General features: G+C 51.6%; 2 protein-coding genes across 9 annotated transcripts; one reads left to right on the top strand and one right to left on the bottom strand.

Moving 5' to 3' along the window:
* The first annotated feature begins 31 nt into the window (after positions 1-31).
* QPCTL (glutaminyl-peptide cyclotransferase like) lies at positions 32-8,754 on the top strand. The gene is made up of 7 exons (XM_082370274.1): positions 32-288; positions 787-930; positions 1,694-1,975; positions 3,515-3,667; positions 3,768-3,867; positions 4,363-4,479; positions 6,051-8,754. The coding sequence occupies exons 1-7, from the start codon at positions 79-81 to the stop codon at positions 6,194-6,196; spliced, it is 1,152 nt and encodes a 383-aa protein (XP_082226400.1). The 5' UTR covers positions 32-78; the 3' UTR covers positions 6,197-8,754.
* Positions 8,755-8,903: 149 nt separating this feature from the next.
* On the bottom strand, positions 8,904-25,604 carry FBXO46 (F-box protein 46). 8 transcript variants are annotated; one of them, XM_082370271.1, is made up of 3 exons: positions 24,272-25,604; positions 23,422-23,496; positions 10,180-13,137 (listed from the first exon to the last, which is right to left on the bottom strand). In XM_082370271.1, exon 3 carries the CDS (start codon positions 13,057-13,059, stop codon positions 11,242-11,244), a length of 1,818 nt encoding a protein of 605 aa, XP_082226397.1. In that variant the 5' UTR covers positions 13,060-13,137; positions 23,422-23,496; positions 24,272-25,604; the 3' UTR covers positions 10,180-11,241. The 8 variants fall into 8 exon arrangements, 7 of the variants coding, with proteins under 7 accessions (XP_082226397.1, XP_082226396.1, XP_082226395.1 ...); XM_082370270.1 differs by having other exon boundaries at positions 23,422-23,517; XM_082370269.1 differs by having other exon boundaries at positions 23,422-23,561.
* Positions 25,605-26,078: the final 474 nt, after the last annotated feature.

The following is a 26,078-nucleotide window of genomic DNA, read 5'->3' on the forward strand; positions in this document are numbered from 1 at the left end:
CGGTGATTCCACGGGGCGGGACTTGGCTGGGCCTAAACTCTATCCGCTGTCCCAGACCGGTTTCAGGGCAAAGCTGCCATGCGTTCCGGGGGCCGCGGGCGGCCCCGGCTACGGCTCGGGGAACGCGGCCTTTTGGAGCCACCCTCACCGCCCAAGCGCCGCCTGCTACCTCGGGCGCAGCTGTTGCCTCTGCTTCTGCTGGCGCTGGCGGTGGCCTCGGTGTTATACACCATTTGGAGCGGCTGGTACCAGCAGACTGAGGAGCTGCCGCTAGGCCGGGAGCTGCGGGTGAGGCCGGGAGGGGACGCGGGCACTGCGGGAGCCCTTATTCCTTGCCTCGCCTTCTCCAAGGTTTCAGGTTGACGTGGCTTTATCTTTATCGTATTGCCCTAGCCGCAGGTGCCGCCGTCTCCGTCTTTAGAGCGCATGCCTCTTTCCAACGGAATGAGGCTTCGGGCTTGTTCTGTAATAGCGGTTACCCCGTAAGAGGAAGGGTCTGGAGGAGTAAGACTGAGAGTTCTGGGTTCTATTCCTAAAGTCATTTATTTGGAAGAGTCCCTTACTCTCGCTGGGCCTCGATTTCCCCCATCAAGATTCGGTGGGCTGGGGCGGATGGGCTTGGGGGGGCTTTCCCGAGTGTAGGATTTATCCTAGAAACCTCCGATGCTGGAAGCTGCGATTAAGAAGAGGAACTGGGGCTTCTTAGGGGACGACAGCCCCCAGGGTAGAGTTGGAATGAGGGTTGCTTTCACGCTCTGCTCTTCTCTTCCCCACCCCCTTCCCAAGGGCCCATCGATCGGAAGTCTCCCCGAAGCCGGGGTGCGGAGGGTGGTGGGGCAACTGGACCCTCACCGTCTCTGGAACAATTATCTGCGCCCCCTGCTGGTTGTGCGGACCCCCGGCAGCCCCGGCAATCTCCAAGTCAGAAAGGTAAGGGGCCCCACCTCCAACCCCTGACCCCGCAGCCCACCAAGGAAATGGGTATTCTGCCCAAGTGGCAGAGCTAGGGCTCTGGCTGGGCGTAATATGACTCTAGAGTCCTATCCTGCTAACCACCAGACCACTGCCCTCTTTACTGCCCCCACCAAAATCTTACTATATGCTAAGCATCAGCAACAGCCGGATAAGGTGGGCACCAATCTGATCTTCATTGTGTAGATGGAGAAACTGAGGCGCAGAACAGTTAGGCATTTTGCCCAAATCCCACAGCTAATGAATGATATACCTAGGGTTTCAACCCAAATGGGTTGGCTCCAGAGCCGGTGCGGTAACATCACTACATTGCCTCCCAGAAAGTATTGAGAGTCATTTGAACACTGCCTGAGTTCAAATCCACATCTGCCACTTGGAGTGTAACCTTGAACTAGTTTCTTAACTTCTCTGTGCCTCAGTTTCCTCATCTGCAAAATGGAACCAATGACAGTCCCCACTCCACAGGGTTCCTAGAACAAGGGCTTGGCACAGAGTGAGTGCTATGGAAGGGTGAGCTGTGATTAGTCTTGGCATCAAGAGACAGGGTCACTCCACGCCTGGCACTTAGTAGGTACTCAGCAGAAGTGTATCAAGGGAACGATTAAACCAAAGTGAGATTTATGAGTCAACCCGACTGCTCAGCCTGGTTCAGGTCACATGGCCCTTCTTCCGACCTTCTCCCCAGTCCCCACCCACTCTCCCACCTATCTCTTGCCACTAGTTCCTGGAGGCTACACTGCGGACCCTGACGGCAGGCTGGCATGTAGAACTGGACCCCTTCACAGCCTCGACACCCCTGGGGCCACTGCACTTCAGCAACGTGGTGGCCACCCTGGACCCAAGGGCTGCCCGTCACCTCACCCTTGCCTGCCATTACGACTCGAAGCTCTTCCCATCTGGGTCAGCCCCCTTTATTGGGGCCACGGATTCAGCTGTGCCTTGTGCCCTCCTACTGGAGCTGGCCCAGGCCCTGGACCTGGAGCTGGCCAGAGCCAAGGAGCAGGTGAGGAGCCGGGGTAGGGTGGGTGGGGACTGCCTCTACCTTGGTCCATACCAACACCATCCTGTGCTTGGTCTTGTCTTCCTCCACTCCACAACACAGCCACAGGGTCTTTCCATTTCCTGAATGTCAGATCCTGTCCCTTCTCTGCCTGAAATCCTCCCACAGCTCTCACCTTGTTCCACAAATAAGTCAGAGCCCTTCTCTTAGCCCATGAGGTGTGCCCTCTCACCTCTCTGGTCTCCCCTCCCACCTCTCACCCCTCGCTCACTCCACTCTAGCCTCCCACCTCCTCCGTGTACCTCAAGCCACACAATTCACTCCCACCCCAGGCATTTGCACTTGCTCTTTGCTCTGCCTAGAATGTGATTTTCTCAGATATATTCCTGGCTGGCTGCCACCCTTCATTCAGATGTCCACTTTGATGTCACCTCCTCAAAGAGACCTTCCCAGCCACCCTAAAGTAGCTCCCTGTTACTCTCCCATGCCTCATGGTGCTTTATGTTGATTTGTTTATGTCTCCCCAACTAGAATAAGCTCCAGATAGGCAGGCCCTTGGCTGCGCTTATTTCCTGCTGTATCCTCTGGGCTGAGAATATTGCCTGGCATAAAGTAGGATGTCAATAAAAATGTATGGAGGGACTTCCCTGGTGGTCCAGTGGTTAGGACTCTGTGCTTCCAATGCAGGGGCATGGGTTCGATCCCTGGTCAGGGAACTAAGAGCCCACATGCCAAAACAACAACAACAAAAAGATAAAAACATCAACCCTGTGGGAAAAAAATTTTTTTAAACTGTATGGAATGAATGAACGGAAACACAGATCTCCTCACGCTCCTCCCCTGCTCAGATCCCTTCCATGGCTCAAACCCCAGTGCCCCTGTAACAAAGCCCAAGCTCCCTGGCCCTTGCTGACCCCTTGGGCCTCTACTCGAACCTCTTTGGCCCCTTCTTTGGCCCCAGTCCTGATTCATGTTGCTTCCTCACCGGGGAACACTCTTCCCTCTGCTCCATTTTGCCAGGCCAGCTCCTACTCAGCCTCAGTGCAAACATCCCTTTCCAACAGACCTGACATGTTCCCTAGGCCAGATCAGGACGCTGTTGTTCTTGGAAGCATTTGCCCGACTGCATTTCATCGTTTGTATAATTATTTATTTGTGGGTCTGTCTCTTTTGCTACATGAACTTGAGGAATAACAATTACAATCAGAGCTAACCCTTATTTAGTTACTATGTGCCAGGCGCTGTCCTAGGACCTGGGTTCGAATCCTGCCCTATGATGAGAACTGGTATTAACCCCATTTCTACATAAGGAAGCCGGTGCTTTGAGAACTTAGTAACTTACCCACGACTGCTTGGCTACTGAGCAGCCCAGCCAGGATTTGAACGCAGGCAGTCTGGCTCCGAGTCTGTACTCTTGGCCACCGTGCTCTTCGAGTGCGGAGACTTAGTTTGCCCTAGTCAGCTGTGCAAGCAGGCAGGAAATGTGTGTGCATTGAGGCTGAGGGCTGGCACTGAGCCGGCCCTGACCACTGGCCCTCACAGGCAGCCCCAGTGACCTTGCAGCTGCTCTTCTTGGACGGTGAAGAGGCACTGAAGGAGTGGGGACCCAAGGACTCGCTTTACGGCTCCCGGCACCTGGCCCAGCTCATGGAGTCTGCACCCCACGGCCCCGGCTTCACCAGGATCCAGGCTATCGTAAGACCAGGCCCCACTGGGTTCCGGTGAGGTGGGAAGCGGGTGACACGAGGCTGGCAGCATCCCGCCTGGCCTCTCCAGTCCTGGCCTCTCTCCCTAGGATCTCTTTATGCTTCTTGATCTCCTGGGAGCCCCCAACCCGACCTTCTACAGTCACTTTCCTCGCACGGCCCGCTGGTTCCATCGGCTGAGGAGCGTCGGTAAGGAGGCAGGCACCCACCTGGGATGCTGGAGGGAGGCCAGGCACCTGTCCTCTAAGGGGTCATCCAGCCTTCCCTCTACCTCCCTAGTCTCTCTCTAAAGCACTAGGACAGAAACACAAAAAGACCCCACAGCAGTCAAATGAAGTGATTACAAACGGGGGCTCTGGGGTCAGATAGCCCTGGGTTCAAATTCTGGCTCTTTCTTACCAGCTGTGTGAGCTTGGGCAAGTGGCTTCCTCTCTCTGAGCCTCAATTTCCTATCTGTAAAATGGGCATGATGGTAATAATAGGGGTATCTACCTCCTTAGACTCAGAGGGATTAATTGAGACTGGGAACATAGTCGGCCTGCAGTAAGGGGTAACTAACATTCATCCTTGTTGGGATGACCAGTGCTTCACCCCCAGACCCCCTGCCCTCCTCTGATTTGTGATCAGGGGAACCTTTGACCGTTGAGGGGCTGACCCTTGCTCTCTAATCCCCACCGCCTCCAGAGAAGCGCCTGCACCGTCTGAACCTACTGCAGTCTCATCCTTGGGAAGTGATGTACTTCCAGCCTGGGGAGCCCCCTGGCTCTGTGGAAGACGACCACATCCCCTTCCTCCGCCGAGGTACTTGCTGTGGGGAGGCGTGGTGGGCAGGGGTCTCAGCGAGCCACAGATGAGACCTGGCCCTGGCCCCTTCCCAGATTAGGGGACTGGTGGCAAACTGCTTAACTTCTTTGTGCCTTGATTTCCTCATCTGTAAGGATGGGGATCATAACAGCCCCCATCTCAGAGTTGTTGAGGGGATTGAATGTAAAGACCTTGGACCAGTGCCTGGCACTAGCGAGTGTTCAAGAAATGTTAGCTATTACTGGTTGTGCCTCAGTGATTGCAGTTTCTTCTAGTTCTTGCCTCTCAAGCCCTTGGCCACCCAGCATAATCACCAGAGCTTCGAAAAATGCCCAGTCACATTTCAGGCCTACTGAACCACAATCTGGGGCCTCTGCATTATTTTTACAAAACTCCCAGGTGATTCTGATGCACAGCCAGGGTTGACGACATCTGGTAGAGGGGTTCAAAACATAGGTTTTAGAATTGGATAGGTCTGGGTTCTAGGATCTGCAACTTACCATTGGTTGACCTAAGGCAAATTACTGAGCCTCTCTGTGGCCCCGTTTCTTCTGGAAAAGGAAGAGATAGATACATACAAACACATACGTATGTATGTATTCTTTTTTTTTTTTTCATATGGCAGTTTTATTTTTAATTTTTTGAGGAACCTTCATACTGTTTTCCATAGTGGCTACACCAAATTTATGTTATGTATTCTTAATCTCAGAGTTGGGAGGATTAGATGAGATTAGATATATAAAATGCCTTCTTACACGGTGCTTGGCATATACAGTAAGTGCTAAAAACTGCTTTTTAAATTTTTATTCTATAATTTACTCATTCAACAAATATGCGTTTCTTACAATGCCTTTATTGATTCATTCACTGAATACTTCCCAAGGCAGGTACTGAGCTAGCTGTCAGGGATACAGTGACGGGCCATAATCCACCTGGCTCCTGTCTAGCAGGGGGACAGATACTTACCAAATCTGGACAAACAAAGAGTGAAACACTCTGAGGACAGGAACCCAGTGCAGTGCAAGGGTTAGGAGCACACACTCTGGAGACACGTGGCCTGGATTCAAATTCTGACTGTGCTCTTTAGAGGCGAGACCTTAGGCACATCACTCAGCCTGCCTCTGTGCCTCAGTGTCCACATCTGTAAAACGGGTATTATAGTACACCTTCCAGGATTATTGTAAGGATAAAATTGTGTGTGTTTATGGCCTTAGACTCGGGCCTGGAATAGAACATAAACGTTAACTATCAGTAAAGAAGAGAAAAAGAGCCTAATAATGTATACCCGGCAAGGAAGGTCAAAGACCTCGTTCCCTTCTCCTGTCTTTCCATAATCCGTTAAGTTTTGAGTTTTTCTAATTTGCGTTATGAGAATAATATACTGGATGTATTTTTAAAACGAACATGCACCCTCACATGCTGAAAATCCTTGTTCAGAATTCTTCAAGTGCCACAACAGAGTATCTTCTGCTGGGGGCGGGACAAGGCAAGGCTTCCCAGACGGGGGCCTGGGCTCCTGGGTCAGTTGGGGGCCACGCACAAGCCTGAGGCTCCTCTCTGTCCTGCAGGGGTCCCTGTGCTCCACCTCATCTCCACACCCTTCCCCTCTGTCTGGCACACGTCCGATGACTCTGAGGCCAACCTGCACCCACCCACGGTACACAACCTGAGCCGCATCCTGGCCGTGTTCCTGGCTGAATACCTGGGGCTCTAGCCTGCCTGGCAGACTCTGAGGGAGAAGCACCCAGCAGCAGACGTGACGAGGGCACCTGGAGCCGAGGAGCTCAGGCCAGGCCTGCTTGCGGTGATGCTGGCTTGTCCTTTTTTAACACCTTTGGCTCTGCTTGTGCTCTGACTGGAAGACCCTCTTTCTTTATCTCAAGCTGCCACTCTTCAAAGGCATGGAAGAGACAGACCACTGTGGTGTGAGAGCCAAAGGGATAAGAGCTTGGCCGCTGCCCTGAGGGAAACACTTGGGCTGCAGGTCTGCAGGGGCCAAATGCCGTTCTCCATTTTAGTCAGCAAATGGCATCTGGACCAGCAAAACGCCTGACCAAATGAATTCTCTGTGGCTTATGTTTTTTGTGGCAGTTCATTCTCCAGAATGGCAGCCTTGCTACCGCATCAGCCCAAACCCTACTCCCACATGGATGTGCCATGTGGGGCCCACAGATGTGCTCGTAAGCAGGGAACAGAGGAGATGGAAGCCAATACTTGGGAACTCCAGATTCTGCCAGATCCAATGGCCAATAAACCAGTGTTTCTGCAAAATATATCCTGTAGAACCAGCATACATAGGTGTTGCATGAAAAGGGGGACCAAAGTGGGGTGAGACAACATTAAATGAGTTTCTTCATTTGCGCAATGTGAATTTTCAAGAAAGAGAATGCAATATTTCCCCGAAGTATTTCACCACGGAACCCCTTTATTGGGAAGCACCTCACAGAACTATGGTACCTGAGAAGATACTTTGGGAAACACTGGGTTTTGATAGTTTGAGTGTACTTATGGTAGAAATGGGTCAGACAGATCTAGACTCACTGTAAACTAGTTACACCAAACCATCCTTTCCCTTTTGGCTGTGGGCCATAACAGGAGTGGGAGATGGTGTGTGTAACTGCAAACTCTAGTGATGGCCCAAGAAATTATTTCCCAGCCCTAATTTTCAGACTCAACTGGGGTGCTTATTTAAAAATGCGGGGAATTCCCTGGCAGTCCAGTGGTTAGGCCTCGGCACTCTCACTGCCGGGGCCCGGGTTCAACCCCTGGTCAGGGAACTAAGATCCCACAAGCCGCGCAGTGAGGCAAAATAAATAAATAAAATGCAGACTCCCAGGTCCCACCTACTGAATCAGAACTTCAGGGAGGGGCTGGGACTCTGTAACAAGCACCTGAGGAAGTCTCATGATCAGCAAACTTTGGGACATGCTGTCCTTAAGGATACAAGTTTGGTTCATTCACAGCTCCTTGGCAAACCTAAAGGGCACCTAGACAGGAAGTCCCGTGTTGGGCTCTGTACCTGCTGATTTCGTGACTCCGATGGAGACCTGGTAGGCCACAGGGGTGCCAGGCCAGGATGCAGGGTTAAAGAGTGAAGGTGAACATCAGCCTTGCAAGCCAACTCAAGGCTGGCGAGGACTCGAGAGAACTCACGGGCTGAGGGACAATTTCGGTTCTCATTTTGCAAACGAGGTGGCCAGGGCTGAGAATTACGAACCAGTTATGAACAGAGCCCAGATTCTCACCCACAGCTGTGCTCCTATCCCCATGTCCTACCTCCCTTCCAAAAATCACCTGTGCTGGACCAACAGATTGTTGCTCAAAAGTAGCTCCCCCGGAGGCTTTTAATTGGCTGCAAGTCAGAGTGAGGTTTGGGGGGTGGGGACTAACGGCCTCTTAGAGGTGGAATTGGCAGAAGTTGAGTTCAGAAAGGAAACTGACAGATATCAACAGCCAGGGTGGCAGGAGGGTCTCAAATCACAAAGTTAGTTCCTGTTTGTTCATTTCTTGTGTGGCAGGCATGGTGCCAAGCACTTAAAAGTGCAGCAGGTCCCCTTAGCCTCACAGCCATCCCAGAAGTAGGTGAAACCATCACCTCCATGTTAGGGGAAGCAGTGTGTTCAGTGACGTCCTTGGCCCCTTGCCTCCCTGCAGGTCATCTTGCTGAGTGTGCTACATGCCAGGTTCTGGTCAAGGGACCTGGGCACATTTTCCACTTGAATCCAGGGTAAGGATCATGAGCCCCATTTTTCAGATGAGGCTGCTGATGCTTGGCAAGGTGATGTTTCCCCCAGCTCCCATCTGTCCCCCAAACTTAGGCTCCCCCAGCTTCACACTGTGAAGAGGCCACGAGGTGTCTTTGGTAAGCACAACTGTTGAACATTCTAGATGCAACAGCTCACATGTCAGTCTTCTGAGGAAATGTCAGTATTCTCATTTTTCAGATTAAGAAACTGAGCTTCAGAGAAATCAATTGCTGAAGATCACAGCTGGACACTTTCACTGCATGTGTCTAGGTATTCATTTCTTTTTATTTATCCTGCCTATGACTCACTGGGCATACCGGTCTTTTTACCAGTCTGGAATTTGCAATCATCGTGTCCTTAAATATTATCATTGCACCATTCTCTCTTCTGACTCTAGAACGCCAGTTAAATGTGTCAGACTTCCTCACTCTTTCCTCCATAACCTTCCTTCCTATTTTCTTTCTTTTTTTGGTCTCTCTGCTACTTCAGACCTAGCTTTAGTTCAATAAATCTTTTTTAAAACTTGTTTATTTGATTTATTTTATTTTTGGCTGCGTTGGGTCTTCGTCGCTGCGTGCAGGCTTTCTCTGGTTGCAGCAAGCGAGGGCTACTCTTCGTTGCGGTGCGCGGGCTTCTCATTGCGGTGGCTTCTCTCGTCGCAGAGCACGGGCTCTAGGCGCGCAGGCTTCAGTAGTTGTGGCGTGCGGGCTCAGTAATTGTGGCTCGCAGGCTCTAGAGCACAGGCTCAGTAGCTGGCACAGGCTTAGTTGCTCCGCGGCATGTGGGATCTTCCCGGATCAGGGCTTGAACCCATGTCCCCTGCATTGGCAGGCAAAGAATTCTTAACCACTGCACCACCAGGAAAGTCCCTCCCTCAGCATTTAAAACATCTTCTCTGCAGTGTTCTGGGTCAGCCTTACCTGAGCTTGTAGTTTGGTGGGATCCCATCTCCTATTAGATTCTTCACCTTGGACAGGCTTTGACCTTGACTTCTGCCTGCTTGTCCCAATAAGGCTACAAATAGGAAATCCAAGTTTGTTCACATCAGCAAATACCCTCAGAGCAAAAGTGGCTTCAGGGCCCCATGGGCCTTTCCCTTAAATTTTTGGCTGAGTATATCCTTAACTGTATTTTATTGGATATTTGATGCTTTTCAGATTTTTTTTACTTCTGGTTTTCAGCAGGAGAGTCCAAATAATCTGGCCTTCCCGCTATAGGAAACCAAAAATCCCACAAAACCAAGCCACGATTCAAACCCAGGTTTCTTTGATTCTAAAATCTAAGTATTAAATAACTGCTATGAGATAGCCTAGTCTCTGGAAATTTTGATTCCTTGATAAGAATGTCAGAGACTGTTAGCCACCGCTCAATATCCATTTTTCCTTCTTCTTTTAGTAAGTAATTATCTGAATATTTTAAAGCTTTAATTACAGGGATCTTTAGTAAGAGTTTTTTGTTGGACATAATGCACCCAACTAAAAGACTGCATTTCCCAGTCTCCTCTGCAGCCCTTCCACGTGGCTAAAGTTCTGACCAGTAAGATGTGCACAGAAGTACACTGTGGTACTTCTGGGAGGCAAGGGACTTCCTTTCCTGCAAAATGGTGATGGGTGGAGTTCCAGCAGCCATATTGGACCATGAGGATGAGGGCCACAACCAAAGAATAATGGAATAGTGGGCTAGAGGGAGCCTGGGTTCCCGATGACTTCAGGTCCACCATACCTGCCAAACGCTGGGTTTCTAAAGAAATACAAACTACCTTGTTTGAGTGTCTGCTATTTTGAGATTTTCAAATCCGAAACGACACATGATGAAGAGTCAAAAATAATCTCAGGCTAAGGGACTCGGCTAAGGATTCTTCTCTCAACTTTTTCCATTTCACCATGCACTGGCCCATGACTCCCTTCTCTCCCAAACCCCTTCCCTGAACAACACACAAACCAGTCTGGGCCCAGCCTTATAAATACTGATTTTATAGAAAGGACCAATTCAAAATTGGTCAGATGCCACACATTAGAAGCTTTCCAGAACCACAAGGATGAAAAACCAAAACCAAAACCAAACAAAAAAACAACAAAAACACATCTCAGAACAAACAAAAATACCCCAGATCAAACTGCCTGAAGGTCAAGGTCTTGGTTGACCAAAGGCTTCTAAAGAAACACATGTGGATGGGGGGGGGTGGAGAGACCCCAACACCTGAACAAGTACCCAGAGTGGAAGGAAAAACAACCCAGAAATTCAAACCCACAGTCCCTGCCCACCGGCCCCCCACGCTGTCCAGAGCGAGGCAAAGGGCTTCACAGCTTTTTTGCAGGGGGGAGGGGGGAGAGTCATGGCAATAGCTTAAATATTGGGAGGAGGAGAATTTTTACACTTCAACTTTTTTCTCCTCTTCCTCTTTAGGGGAAGTAGAGAGACTGGTAGCTTGAGGTTAAGGAGAAAACTGATTTTTATTGTTTTAATGGGGAAAACGTCTAGAAATGGCAGGCGGCCATGAAAACTGCCAAATGTGATCTGTGATCTGATGGCCCCAATTCCTAAAGAGGAGGTGAACCCTGGTGTAGTAGGTTAGGAAGGGTACCAACCCTGGGTGCTGCAGCCTCTTGGGAAAAAAAAAACAGCTCCAGAGAGAAAGAATTGGGGGGAGGGAACGGAAGGGGGCCAGAATGGGGGAACCCTTAAGTAGTACCAAAATTAGCTGCCATCTGCTCCCTGCTTGTAGGTCCCTGGGGTATGAAGAGTGGCAGGGAGGGCGCTGGGGCTGAATGGAGAAGAAATTGAGATGCTGATAAAAAAAACACCCTACTTGAGGGTCTGAAGAGTAGAAAACCAGTGGGGGTCAATCAGAGTGCTTTCTTGGGTCATCCCCCTGAACACCATTGCAGTTCTGGAGGGGGATCAACGCTGCCTGGGCTGAGGGTATGGGCTGGTGACCCAGTTCTGACCCTCGGCTCCCAGGGGGAGGGGGTGTGGGTGGGCATGGTGGGCTCTTCCCCCCCCTCCCCCGGCTTCACCTCCCCTCCTCCCGGCCAGCCCGGCCGCCCCCACCGCCTGGCCCATTGCAGGGCAACACCCAGTTGTTATCGTGCAGACCCAGGCGGCAGCCGGGCGTCTCGCGATCGGCTCGGCGGCAGCACATCCAGTAGGAACGTCCATAAGGCAGGTCGTGGTGGTAGGGCTTGGGGTGCCAGCGGCAGAGCGACACATCGCCCTTCTCGTATCTCTTGCGGCACTGCTTGCAAGGGTCATCGCGGTAGAGCGGGTCGCGGCTCCAGCGTGAGTCTGTGGCCCGCACGCCGAACGCCTCAATGATGCCCTTGAAGTGGTGGCAGGTGCACTTGAGGGCCGCCAGGGCCCGCGTGGGCAGGAAGCTGAAGATCTTGACCAGCACGTGCTCGGGCAGCAGCAGCATGTACTGTCGCGGCTCCAGCAACCGCTGGATCTTGAAGCGGATTTCCAGGAAGTCGTGTGACACGTGCCGGTACAGGCGGCACAGGGAGGTGTCCACCGTCCCCTCAGCATCGTCCGGGCCGGGTGCAGTGGCGGGTGAGTCGGCTGGCGGTGGCTCGGGGGGCCCATCCGGTCCCCGGGTCTGGAGGAAGAAGAGCTGGCCAGGCGGGGGTGGCTCCTCGGGGCTGACGGTCAGGCACACCGTCTCCTCCTTCACGTTTTTGGTACCATCCTTGCCGAAGAAGATGCACTCATCCACCACCCCCGTCACCACCACATCCACATGGAAGCCTGACGCACCACAGTCCCGGGCAGGGGGTGGAGGGGGGGCCGGGGGAGTGTCCTCGGGCCTGGCAGGGGCTGGGGTCTCACCCTCGCTGGCTTCATCCGCCCTAGCCAGCAGAAACTCCACATTGCTGGGGAGGGCATCCCGAGACGGGCTGATGAGCTGGTACAGGTCGCAAGTGATCTTGTCCTTGGCCCGGGCCCCAGGACCCGGGCTGCCAGGATAGGCACAACCCGGCCGGCCCCCACTCCCGTTGGGCAAGCTGCCATCCGGTGCACGGGGCTCTCGGCCGTTGGAGATCCGGAAGGCGATGCGCACCTCCCCGGGTCCTGGCCCGGGCCGCTCCTCCTTGCGGAGGCCTTTGGCTGGAGGGTTGTCCCGCTGAGCCTCGAAGTGGGCCACAGCCTCCGCCACACGGCTGCAGTCCCCGCCACCAGACCGCCGTTCGGACCCCAGCCCCTTGGCAGGCCCACCCTGCTCGGCCGACACGTAGACCACAGGCGCTGGGGTGCTCGGGCGCGGGTAGCTCTGCAGGGCCAGGGCGGCCCGCTGTTCCACCAGGGCCACCATCTCGGCCACAGAGAGCAGGTCCACATCCTCACTGGCTGAGGCTGGGGCCCCCTCGGCAGCAGGGGGCCCGTCTTGTCCCCCTGGGTCCGGAGGAGCCTTCGTAGGCTCAAGACAGCGCCTCCTCCGCTTGGCCTTGGAGCTGTCACTACCCCAGTGCCCCTTGACCTTCATGGAGCTGGCCCGGCTGCCTCCACCGCACTGGTGGGCCACAAAGAAGGCCACCTTCTCCTTTGTATTCCCGGGCTTGATAACATACCACGTGTCCAGCAGGACTCGACCCTCGTCGCCGGCAGCGGCTGCTGAAAGGAGCGGGGCAGGCTGGGAGGCAGGAGCCTCCGTGGCCAAGGCTGGGGGTGTGTTTTCTGAGTGGGCAGGGCCATGGTCTGGCTCCGCCCCCCCGCCTGGCTCAGGGCAGGCCGACGGCTTGAGGGCTGCGGAAGGCGGGCGCGGCTGGTTCTGGGAATAGGTGCCAAAGGGCCGGGGGCACCACAGCTGGAAGGGAAGGAGGCCCCCTCGGTCCATTCTGGGGAATGGTGGCAGACAGGCGGGGGTTCACCACATCTCAGGACCTGAATGGCGGTGGGGGGCTCCACAGGCCACCTGGAGACAGGGAAGAGGAGGTTGGGGAGCTGGGGAACGGCCTGCCCTCCCAGTACCCCACTGACCTCAACGTCTCCTGACCTGAGGGGACAGACCAAACTAGACCACTGAGATCCTGTTCCCGCCCCCCTGGCACAGGTGAGCAAATGGAAGGCTGCAGAGGGGATAGGACCTGCTCCTGTAAAACTCAGAGTGTGACCGGAGCTGGCAGTTTGCTCCAACCCTCCGCCGTCTCACAGCCTGACTGGGTTCACTCACGATCCAGAAGCCTCCTGCTGCCGTAACTTTTTAAACAGAAATGAAAGTACCAACTGACAGCTCCTCCTTTTTCTATTTGCTCACCTAGTAAACAAGTTCCTGAAAAGACAAGAATTCCCAGCCCTACCCACGGCTACTGCGGCTTGAGCCCAGAGGATGCAGCAACAAGGTAGGCTGGGCAGGGGAAGAAAATCAGAGGTCGGAGACAGAGAGGTCCTTAAGAATTCAGCTCCTCACTTTGCTTGGGTCGTGAGGCTCTTGAAGGATCCCTTAAAGCTGTGTATCCTCACCCAGAAAGATGCACACACTTGCACCAAGACTGGGCAGGTAATTCCCTTAAGCACGAACGCAGACCCCTGGGATGAGAAGGCCTTTCTAGTCTAGTTTCCTCAAGTTGCTCACAACTTGCTGAGTTTGAGGCTCAGAGCGGGGAAGGCTTACATAGTGTAACACCAGGCCCTCAAACTTGTTTTCCAGACTTTTCAATTTAGGGCTTGTAACAGTGACCGTTTTATTTTGCAATGACTTTGTGTGCGTGACCTAATCTGGAAGCAATTTTGCTAATGACTCTGACACGACCACGTTCCACTGCAGGACCAACAGTCTCAATCCCTCAGTCTCAATCCTTCCCTGGCCCATTTCCCTCCAGACATCTTGAAACCAAAATACCCTTCAGGGCTTCCCTGGTGGCCCAGTGGTTAAGAATCCGCCTGCCAATGCAGGGGACACGGGTTCGACCCCTGGTCCGGGAAGATCCCACATGCCGCGGAGCAACTAAGCCCGTGCGCCACAACTACTGAGCCTGCGTGCCACAACTACTGAGCCCGCGCGCCTAGAGCCTGTGCTCCGCAACAAGAGAAGCCACAATGAGAAGCCCACACACTGCAACGAAGAGTAGCCCCCGCTCGCCGCAACTAGAGAAAGCCTGCGTGCAGCAATGAAGACCCAACGCAGCCAAAAATAAAAATAAATTAAAAAAACAAACAAACAAACAAAAAACCCCCAACACAATACCCTTCAAACATCGAAACTTCCACATGCTTACAGACTGGTAAAAGTAGTTTGCTGGCTCCTGGTCAGACTATTTTGAGCCACGGGCCAAATCTGGCCCACTGCCTGCCTCTGCAAATAAAGTTTTATTGAAACATGTTCATTTGTTTATGACTGCTTTCATGCTATCATGGCAGAGTTCAGTAGTGGCAACAGAGAACATATGGCCTGCAAAGCCTAAAATACTCATTATCTGGCACTTTATGGAAAAAGTTTGCTGACCTCTGCAGTATATATGGTCCCTCTAAATTCAGGCAATACCACAGACACCACTAAATCACCATTTACTTCATAGCCCTGTAGACACCATTCAAGATCTAGACAGCCTCCAAACATCCACAGACCCCAGAAACAGAAAGTCCTAATCCTAAATATCCTTGCCCCCCGTAATCTTCAATCCCACCTACCCCAATACTTACAGCCCCTGCTGAAATGCCAGTTTCTTGCTTAAAAAAACAACAACAACAAAAATGCCACACAACCCCTAAAACCTATAGAAAGCTAAGTTTACCAACCACCAACACATCTAAAACGTCCAGGAATAGAAGCTACCACATCAAAGGCCATTCATTCTCTATAGATGCAAATGTATCCTGACGTAAAATATCCAGACGCTCTCAAATCCTGCTCTAAACTTCTAAAAATATCCCCTCCAGCACAGAAAGCCTCAATCTCAACGAACCCCTCACAGATCCCATGCCTAACCAAGAACTCAAACACACACAGCAATTTCCCAACCTCACAGATGACCCAAAAGACCAGTTTCCTGAAATCCTATACTCACCTCAAACTCTTTCTAAACCTCCACATGTATTCCCTAATTCCACAGAAGCCCCCCAACCGCAAAACAACTCACTAAAGCATAAAAGCTCCGTAACACATAAAACTAATCCCAAACCAGATATTTCTCAAAAGCCAAAAGAACCTCCAAAATACTCCCAAAGAAACCTTACAAAATGTTAATAAGCAGACATGAGTTTATGGCATGCTCGCTGGCAGCTTACTGGGTACTGTTCTAACAACTCCTGCTAATCCTCCCCCGTCCCTAGGAAGCAGGTAGTGTTATCAGTCCGTTTCCAGATGAGGCACAGAAAGGTTAAATCCCATGTCCGGAGACAATCAGGTAGAAAGTCGGGAGAGCCGAAAGCCCATGCATTCTGGGTCCAGAATTGGTACTCTTGGGCTCTTTTCTTTGCTTCTCAGTCTCTCCGTGGCTCCCCAAATCCTATACCCACCAAACACCCCAATCCACAGGGAAATCCCCTACAACACAACCGAACCTTCCACACTACAACAGAACGGAAACCGAAATCCCAAGGTGCCCCCTAAACTCAAGGGAACCCCAAAGTATCCCCACACGCACGCAAGAATGTCCCCAAGCCCCCAAATTTGGCCTCCCCGGAATCCGCCAACCCCTGGGGCTACCCTCGAAACCGAAACACGCCCCCAAAGCGCCCCCACCGGCGAGCCCCGCCCCCCCGCGGCGGGAGAAAGTGGCTGCACACACACGCGTGCGCACGAGTGGGAAGAGGGCCCGCCCCCTCGCTCCTTCCCTCCGGCTGTCGCGCGGGCGGGCACCCGACTAATTTCCCTCCGCCCCTTTGTTGACAGACGCGCGCGTGAGGCCCCCAGCCAATGAGCGGCGGCCGTTCGGGGCCATGCCCATATAAGGAAGGCCTTGGCGAAGGGGCCCAACTTCGGAGGGAGGAGTAGGCGAGAGGTGACGAAGTGGGGTGTGGAAACAGCCGAGTGCAAGAGAGAGTGGAACAACTCCCAACTTCCTGCTAAACGGAGGGACAAGGCCAGGACCGAGGCCACAGCATTCAAGGAGAGGTTTATTACGACGTTTCCTCTAAACAGGAGCCTTGATTGACAGTTGAGATTTAAAGGGCCAAGCAATTTAGGGATTGAGACTCCAGGGCGGAAGGAAGGGGGCAGAAAGATCTAAAAGTGCCTAGCTTTGGTAGGGAGCCCTGGGGGGCGAGATTTCCTGCGGGGGAAACTGGGCAGCGGGATCACCTAACCCTGAAAAACAAATGCGCAGAACCCTGCGATGGCTCCCGCGGCACTCAGTCTAAGCCTCTGGGCCTGGCATTCAAGGCTCAGGCCGTGTGGCCAAAAGGACCTCTCCGGCCAGCCCTTCCAACCAGGCGCCGCAAATGTGACTCTTGAGTTGGTACAATAAAAGACTATGAAATACCTCAATAATGTTTTTTTAATATTGATTACCTGTTAAAATGGTACTATTTAGGATATAATTGAGTTAAAATACTTAAAATTAACTTCATCTCCTTCTTTTGACTTTTAAAATGTGGCTACTAGAAGACTTTAAATTGCACGTAAGGCTCACTTTATATTTCTCTTGAACAGCACTGGCCTAGAACCTTTCAGTGCCAGGCAGACTCAAGAGACACTCAAAGGCGGCCCCACTGCAGGCATCTGTCCATCCCCACCACCCTGCCTGCTACCAACCATCCCACACATCAGAGCCAGAAGGGTCTTCTAAAAGTATAAACCTGACCTTGTCCCTACCCTTCTCAGAACCTACCATAACTCCCCAGTGCCCTTGGGAAAAAGCCCAGATACCCCACCGGTCCAGCCTCGTCCTTCCCCACTCTTCCACACCCTCAGTGGACCCAGGTAAGCACCTGATCTGGCATACAGAGTAGTTAGGATACTGGGGCCCTGTCTGATCCTCGATAGGAGCTGTTATCTCCATTGTATAGATGAAGAAATTGAGGCAGGACAGGTTGCCTAACTAGCCCAAGGTCACACATACCTGGTGTGACTTCGAGTAGGGATATGAACCCAGGGAATCTGATTCTAGATTGCTGCGCTCTATTGTTTAATTATATATTCTCTGGGGTCTCAGCTCAGCCATCCCCTGCTCCAGGAAGCTAACCTCCCAGGCTGGGTCAGGCTCCACCTCTGGGCTCCCACACTGGCCTCCCTGCTATCTATTTCTCAGAGTCACCAAGCTCTTTCCTTCCATAGTCTTCGCATCTGCTGTCTCCTCTGACTGGAATGCTTTTCCCCCAGATCTCCACATGGTTCAATCCCTTCTATCATTTGGGTCTTTGCTCAAATGTAACTTTAATGGGCCTGTATCTTTAACAGAGAGGCCTTCCCTGAGCTCCCTTCCTGGAAACCTCCCAACTGCCCAGAGGGGGACCTCCGGGTTCCCAAGTCCCTGCCCTGCCCACTCTTGAGTCATCACTGTCTAGAGATGGATCTGTCTCCTCCACTGGAGAGTGAACCCCCGGGAGGAGAGGAGGGAGGAAGGGTCAGAGGTATCATGCTCATCATGGTGACCCCAGCAACACTGCCCAGCATGGGACTGAATGGATCAAAGCTCCTTTTCCAGAGGCTCCATGTCGTAAACTCCATGAAGCCTGACAGTGTAAATTCTGTTTCACACCCAAGTATTCTATCTGTGTCCGAGGTCACTGGGGCAGAATTTTCTAACTTCCACACACTGAGCCCAGCACAAAGCCCTACGCTAAGACAGCTTTTAGAGAACGCTCCGTGAAGATCCATTTATTGTAAAACATCAGAAGCCAGAAAGACTGAAAATAAAAAGATGGGAAAAGACTGACCAGGCAAATATGAACCAAGAGTCAAGGAGAGGAGTGACATTGCTGTTTAAAAAAATAGTAACAACTGACAAAAGCAAAAGGTATTATTAGGGACAAAGATGGTGACAAAACAAACTGACCCATTATACACAAAAGTTCTCAACATACGTGCTCCTAATACTATGGCCTCAAAATACACAAAGCAAAAAACAACAGAATGACAAACAGTTTGGCAAATCCACAAATGTAATGGGACACCTTAATATATCTCTCCATAAGACATTGGTTGAAAAGATAAAATCAGTAAGGACCTGAACCGCACAACCAGCACCCTCGCTGGAATGCCCCCGACAATTAGAGCATCCAGTTTTATATCCCTCATCTGACATTCTGAGGTCCTCCTGTGTGCTGGCCCTGGGTTGGATGCTGGGGATACAGAGATGACACTGAGTTCACCAGAAGGAGCTCATGGGAAAGGGGGCAGACATCCAAATAAACAATCATGGCCAACATGAATATATTACAGAGCAAATGATGATCACAACAGCAGTTAACATTGGAGCACTCACCGTGAGCCAGGCTTTGCTGTGAGTACTTTACAAATATTAACTCATTTAATTCTCACATCATCTTACTATTTTGCATCTCGTTTCAGGGATTAGGAAGTGGAGGCATAGAAGGGCTAAGTAATTGCTGTCGGACGCAGCTCTGTGGCTGAGCTTTGACTCCAAGAGTCTGGCTGACTCCGGAGCGCAGGCAGCTCATTCACTGAGTATACGGAGCACTTTTCCTGGATCATCTTGTTCCTGGATCATCTTGTTCAATCCGCAAGGCCTTTGCACTCTCTGTTCCCTATGCCTAGAATACTCTTCCCCAGGTATTCACAGGGCTCACCCCCTCCTCAGATCACCTTCATGGGACCTTCCTTTTTTTTTTTTTTTTTTAACTTATTTTATTGTAGTTGATTTACAATGTTGTGTTAATTTCTACTGTACAGCAAAGTGATCCAGTTATACATATATACATATTCTTTTTTCATATTCTTTTCCGTTATGGTTGAATAGAGTTCCCTGTGCTATACAGCAGGACCTTATTGTTCACAAGACCTTCCTTGATTGAAAACTGCAGCCCCTGCCACAGACAGACATACACACTCTCCTTCCCTGATTTACTTTTCTCCTTAGCACGTGTTACTATCTAATACACTATAAACTTTATAAAGTTTACTGTCCGCTCCCCTCACTAAAATGAAAGCTCCCCCAAGGCTGATATTTTTGCCTAGTTTTTTTTTTCACGGCTGTGTCACCAGCTTTTAGAACAGCGCCGGGCGGTTGGCTACTATTAGTGTGGTCCCCAGAGCGGCAGCCGCTGGGAGTGTGTTAGAAATGCAATCTTGGGCTCTGCCCTACACCCGCTGAATCAGAATGTGCACTTCAACAAGCTCTCTGGGGGACTGCAAGCGCAATTAAGTGTGAGAAACAACGCCTGAGCACATCACAGGTGTGCAGTGCACATTTGTTTGAACAAACCCCTAACACTGCCATACTGTCTGCCTTCTGCACAGTTGCTACTGGGGACCTCTTGTGAAAAACTAGCTGGTCCAGCCGAGTCCACTGGTGGAAATCCTGCTCCCAGGACCAGGGTAGGATGCCACCTCCTCAAGGAGCTGTGCTGGTGCCCTCCTAAGCTACACAGGATCTCTTCCTCCTCAGGCCTCCTCTGGCAGCACCTGTCACCTGCCCTTGCTGAAAGACAATGACCTGGGTGAGGGCCTCTCTCCCCTTCATCCTCTGGGTTTCTGGAAGGCTGGGACCTCTCCTCAAAGGTACAGCTGCTCCAGCCTCCGCACGCGGCTCCCTGGCCTGGTTTAGCTCTTCCGGCTCCATCCTTTCCATGGTAGCCAGAGAGAGCTTTCCAAACACAAATCAGACCACAGCACTCCCCTGTTGAAAATTCTTCCATGAGAGGTGCAAGTTGGCAAAACAAAATGAACGAACAAACAAACAAAACATGCCCAGGAACCGTTTCTCAGAAAGCTACTGGAGGATTTGCTTCACCACAGGAAGGAATAAACCAAGAAAAAGGAAGCTATCAGATCAAACAAATAAGATCTAGCCCAGAAAAAGGCAAAAGGAAGGAATCCCCAGATGAAGGTAAAGGGAGCTCCAAGGAGGACAGCTGTGCAGCAGGTGGAGGGAGAACCTGCTTCTATCAATGCACAGAGAAAGGAGAAAGGCTGACAATTAACAAGCTGAGCCTGCCACTTGAGAAGCTGGAAACAGTAGCAACCACAGAATAAGCCAAAGAAGGAAGGAAAGGATAAAAAGCAGATGCCTGACTCCCCCACGCTGAGTCAGGGGATACCGCCCTCCCCCCACCTTGGGGTACCTCCATCCCATGGTCCGGGAGGTCAGGGTCGTGCCAGCACAGGGCTGGGCACAGAGTGGTGCCCAGGGAACGCACTTGCCCACTGCCAAACAGGCATCAGTGGCAGGACCCCGGGGCTCTGCTCCTGGTCCTCCTCCTTCTATCCTCCACTGTCTCTACCCCGTCACCCCCACTACTACTTTGTCCGCAATCCTGATCCATCCATGTCCCTTTATTGGCTTTTTGGACTCAGGGTCTGCTGGTCTCTCTCCCCCTCTCAAGTTTCCCTTTCTGACTAACAGCTGATGGTACGAATCATCCAAATCCTCAGGATCTAGAGATCCAGGGTGCAGACAGAATCCAGACAGGGCCTCCGAGCACCCCAGCTTTCCCACTTCTAGGGGTGTGACCGTAGGCAGGGTTTTTAATCCCTCTGTGCCTTGGTTTCCCCCACTGAAAAATACAGATAATCACAGTACCCACCCATGGGTTGGCTGCTGATTCACTGAGATCAACCCAGTAGAGCGCTCACTGCCAGCGAAGCACCAAGGAGGGGTTCAATACGAAGGCACCAGGATTATTAAGAAAAAGTGAGACAGAGAATTCCCTGGCAGTCCAGTGGTTAGGACTCCCCACTTCCACTGCACGGGGCACAGGTTCGATCCCTGGTCGGGGAACTAAGATCCCGCAAGCTGCGCAGTGCGGCCAAAAAAAAAAAAAAAAAAAAAAAAGTGAGACTGCTGAAGAGTTATCACTGATGGAGCCAAAGACATCTCTCTTTATTTCACATTCTGAAATGAAACCGATCCTACTCCCCCACAATAATCAAAATATGGCCATGCCTTTGTTACTGTTGGGTATTGGGTCTCACCTAATAATTAAACAGAATTTACAGAGCAGCTACTGGGTGCCAGACACTGTTCCAGGCATCGGGGGCATGCAGGGCACAGGAGACAGAAATCCTTGTCCTCATGGATTGGAGAGAGGGGACAAGAAATAGATAGTAATTTTCAAGGTGCTACAGGGAAACAAACATACCAAGTGAGAGGGATGAGGCGTGTAAAGCGGGGGTTATGATCTTAATCGAGGGGTCAGGAGCAGGTGACAAGCCAAGTCTTTGAGAAAACCTGTGCTTCTAGGAATAACGCAGCTTTACCAGAGCCGCTAGAAATATACCATTCACAATGATTAAAAAAAATATCATTTTGTATGAGTAAGCTTCAGATAAGCACGGGCTGAAAACACACTTAAGATTTGAAGAAAAGGCAAAATAACTTGGAAAGGAGACACATTTTCTAAGAGAAACAAATAAAAGGGGAAAAAGGTGTCACATCACCCTGGGGCACCCAGATGTGACAAACTGGTACAGGGAAGAGTAAGAGGTTGGCAACTTTTCCCCAAACTAACAGGAGACCTGGAGATAAAAATGTACCTGGTACAGGCCCTGGCACATAGTAGGTGCTCTATCAACATGGTGGACTACTCAAGGGATGAACCCCCATTTTCCAGAAGAGGAAACTGAGGTCCAGAGGGGTTAAGTGACTTGTCCAAAGTCACATAGCTGGTGGGTGATAGAGCCAGGATTCAAATCTGGGTGTTCTGGTTCCGGAGCACATGTTCAATAAATTTTTCTTGAAAGAATAAAATTAATCAAAATACTTCATACTTATTAAGAGCTTAATATGCACTAGGCGTTTTTTTTTTTTTTTTTTTTTTGCACTAGGCGTTTTATACATGTGACCTCATCAACTGCTTACAAGAGCCTCACGGTTGGAATGTGGCCCCATTTTACATATGAGAAAACTGAGGCCAAGAGGGGGAAAGCAACTTGGCCAAGGACACACAGCAGCAGAGATGGGGGACAGGAATGTGGTCCTATCTGACGCTGATGCTATTAACCATAAGCTTTCCTATCAGGGTCAGACAGTTTATGGGATAAACTCCGGAAGCCTCAAGACAAATGAACCAAACTGTTTCAAAATGATTGACAAAGTTGCCAAACTGCCCAGTGAGGTCCTAATGACCAAAAAGCTGGGAGAAAAAAACCACACAGTTGTTAGAAATATTTCATATTCACAAAAATATCTGGAGTTGGGCCAGGCTGGGCATTGGCAAGTGAAATATTTATATTTGGCTGGGGCTAGGAATGGGAATGGGGACAGATTGAGTTTCTGAGCACCCCCTCGGGGAGTCACCCTTGGGCTTGGGTGCCCAGGGGTAGAGGGTGGGGAACTACAAGAGTCAGGATGTGGGAGGAACCTGGGAGAGAAAGGAAAGGCAGCCTGGCTGATGTCTCCCTCGCTGGTCCTTCTCCACTGCCCTCTCAGGTCTGCGTTTCCCATTCCCATTCAAAAAAAACGACAACTCAGGTGTATAAAGCACTTACTCCGAGCACTTCACGTGCTTACCTGCCCGAACCCTCTAACCTTCCTAGGGGTTCTGATCCCATTTTATAATTGAGGAGAGGCCAAAAGACTTGCCCGAGGTCACACAGCAAGTAAATGGCAGAACTAAAATTCAAACTGAGGACTGCTTCAGTTCTCAAGTCTCTGCCCTACTCATGACATTGTACTTCAGTACAAGGAGAGGAGAGTAAATTACAGTGGAGAGAGCACAGATTCTAAGCCAGGATGTCTAGGTTGGAATCCTGAGTCTATCGTTTAATGCTGGATGACCTTGGGAAAGTTGCTGAACCTCTCTGTGCCTCTGCTTCCTTTCTGTAGAATGGAGAAAATAACAGCACCTACAACTTAGGGGTGTTGTCAGAATTAAAGGACTTAATACATACAAGTAGCTAAGAACAGGGCCAGGCACTTCCTAAACAATAAGTGTTAGCTGGAATCGACTGTGGGGAACCCGCCCCCTCCCGCCCCCGCATGTTTCTGAGCTGGGGTGTGCCCAGCTCAGTGCCAGGTTTTTGAGAAAACGCCCCTGAGGCTGGACTAAAAAGGAGGGAATCCATTAGCACCTGTGACCCAGTCACATTCCTGGGGTGGGGAACTTCCCACCAACAGCTCTTACACTAAGGACTTACCCCGAGCCGGGATGACGATCTTATGAAGCCTCCTCTCTTCTCAGTGGCATGTTGTTCCCACAATAGATAAGGGCACTGAGTTTCAAAGAGGGGACACTTGCCCAGGTCACAAAGGAGTAGCAGAAGAAAAGATCTGAATGCTGGAATGTCCATACACATAATCCGCTACACTTTTCTCATCCCATTGGAGAAACGAGAGTGCAAAAGGTCGTCTTTATGGCCCCTGCTGGCCATATTATCCTACAGTTCTGTGACCGGCCAGTTTATCGGGAGTCTCTGGCTGGACTAAGCAAACTATCGCTACAGGCAGGCTCCTCATCTCATGCTCCGCACTCCACCCACAGTTCTGTATCCTAACCTACACACCACTCTACCACTGATTTTTCTCTTCCACCATCTCAGCTTGCCCTCCTGCCCCCAATCCGATCCAGAGGCTCCAACCCACCGCATCCACAGCTGGCCTTTCCCTCGGAGCCTCCAGACCCCCTCATTCATCTAGCACTGACTCCCATGCCTTTCCACATCCCCTACGCTAAACCCCTCGAAATTGCCCCCTTCAGGGCCTCTGCCAAGACGTCCAGCCCCTTCTCCAACTCGGGACTCCTTTCCCCAGCTCTGAGCTCCCTCACAATCAATCCCAAAGCTCGACTCTCTCCCCACCTTCAAGACCCATCCCCAGCCCCCATTCTTCCACTATTCCCTCCGGCTCCCATTTCTCCCAATCCCCTCCCCCAAGCGATCTCCCCTCACCCAGCCCCTTCTTTAGTCCCTGCCTCTTCTCTCTCGCCACAGGGTCCCGAACCCCCGCCCGGGTTCTCAAGCGCCCCCGGCCCCCTCTCGGGGTTCTCACCATCTCCCCGCGCTGCAGCTCCCTCGGCTACGCGGGTTTCCCCCACTCGCTCCTCTCCAGCCTCCCCTTCCGGGTTCCCGCCCCGAAGCCCGCTGGGAATTGGAGTCCGGGCGGCCACGGACTACAACTCCCAGAAGGCAGCACGGTCAAGCTTGGAGGTGGGGAAGGAAGCAAACTGGGCGGGCTGAGGAAAAGAACGACTAACTCCCAGGAGGTAGAGAGGGGGCCTGACAGCGCAGGCGCACAGAGCGCCCCCGCCAGGCGCACTGGGAGTTGGAGTGCAGCCTCCTCCATTTTGGCCCGGGGCCCTTGGAAAAGGGATTGAGAAAACTGCAAAGGGGCAGTTTTTGTGAGGGGTGGAGAGGTGGGAAGAGCAAGTTTACCGATTTACTTAAACTGATTAACATAATAATTAACAGTGCCTTGTACTTTCTCAAACACTTTCCCATCCATTTTCCCCCCTGGTTTTCTTACCACCACCTCCTAATTTACAAATAAGGAAATTAGCCTTAAGCTTTAGGAGGGAGGATAGCTCCATGCACTAGAAATTTGTACATATCATAGAAGATTCACGAAGACAGGCACCTTTTTGTATCTTGTTCAAGCACACAGAAGAGTGTAAATAAATGTTGTTTAAATATCTATTGTATGTTAATTATACGCCAGACACTCTGCACAGAACCCAAGAATTATCCCAAATGTATAAAAACTAAGGCAGAAAGAATTGAGATTCTTCTCCAGGGCAATACAGCAAGAAAGTGATTTGAACTGAAATGTGTTGGACCCCAGGGCCTCTGCTCTCCACTAGGCTGCTAGATCGTCTCCCCTTAAGCTATATTTTCCTGTCCATCCTCCTCACGGGCCATGAGAGTGAACTTTCTAAAATGGAAAGTTTTCTATAAGGAACATAACAACTTCATGAGGGGAACTGCTATTAAGGCTCGATTCCAATGGCCCTCCTCTGAATCTTTTCTCAATTTATCTCTCTTTAATGCAGCCTCTGCCTCACTAGATTCTCACGGTCTGTGAGCCTTCCCAACTGCACTGGGAAGACTTTGGCTAAATTCCCAACTTCTAGCATAGCGCTTGTCACACAGTAGGCCCTCATTAAACATGCGCTAAAGGGAAAAGTTGGCAACCGGACACCAGAGGTTGGGAAGGGAGACTGGTCACATCTCCCTTGCGTCCGGAGAATTGGCAGTTAGGGAGAGCCCGCCTCCTCATTAGGCTCCACTGGCTCGGGACCTCAGAAGTGGCCTGGGGGCGGGGCCTGAGGGGGCGGCACCTGCCGAAAAGGCGGGCAGCTGAGCGAGCGCTGATTGGTCGGCACTTTGGCGCGCACCGGCAAAGAGTGTGTCAGGAGGCGCGAGGCCAGGCTAGCGCTGTGCTGGAAAACAGGGCCTTCCCCAGGCGCGCGTGCGCACGACCACTCGAACCCTGCCGTTTCCCCTCTCCAGTCTCGCACCCAACACATTTTGGCGGGAAGTGGTGAGGGCGTGGCCTGGCCTCAAGAGTTCGCTCTTGCTCTCCTCAGGCCTCGCGCAGGAGCCTCGCGCCAAAGGGGATTCGCGTCCACCTCACGCCTGGGCTGGGAACGTGGTGGCTGAGGCCGGCCTGAGGTTCGCGCACGCGGCCAGCCTACCGGGACCAGCACGAGACGCTGTCTGACAGGGCTCCCAAGTGTGGGGCTGGCGCAAAACCAGAAGGGGGGTGCTCACGCCATTGTGCACGTCCTGAGGCGGGTGCTGGAGGCCAAGGGGAACGGGGCGGGTGACGAGCCGGCCAGAGGGGAGCCTGGGGTCCACTT

Source organism: Balaenoptera borealis, assembly GCF_965194805.1.
Source record: "Balaenoptera borealis genome assembly, chromosome: 19".
Classification (NCBI taxonomy): domain Eukaryota; kingdom Metazoa; phylum Chordata; class Mammalia; order Artiodactyla; family Balaenopteridae; genus Balaenoptera; species Balaenoptera borealis.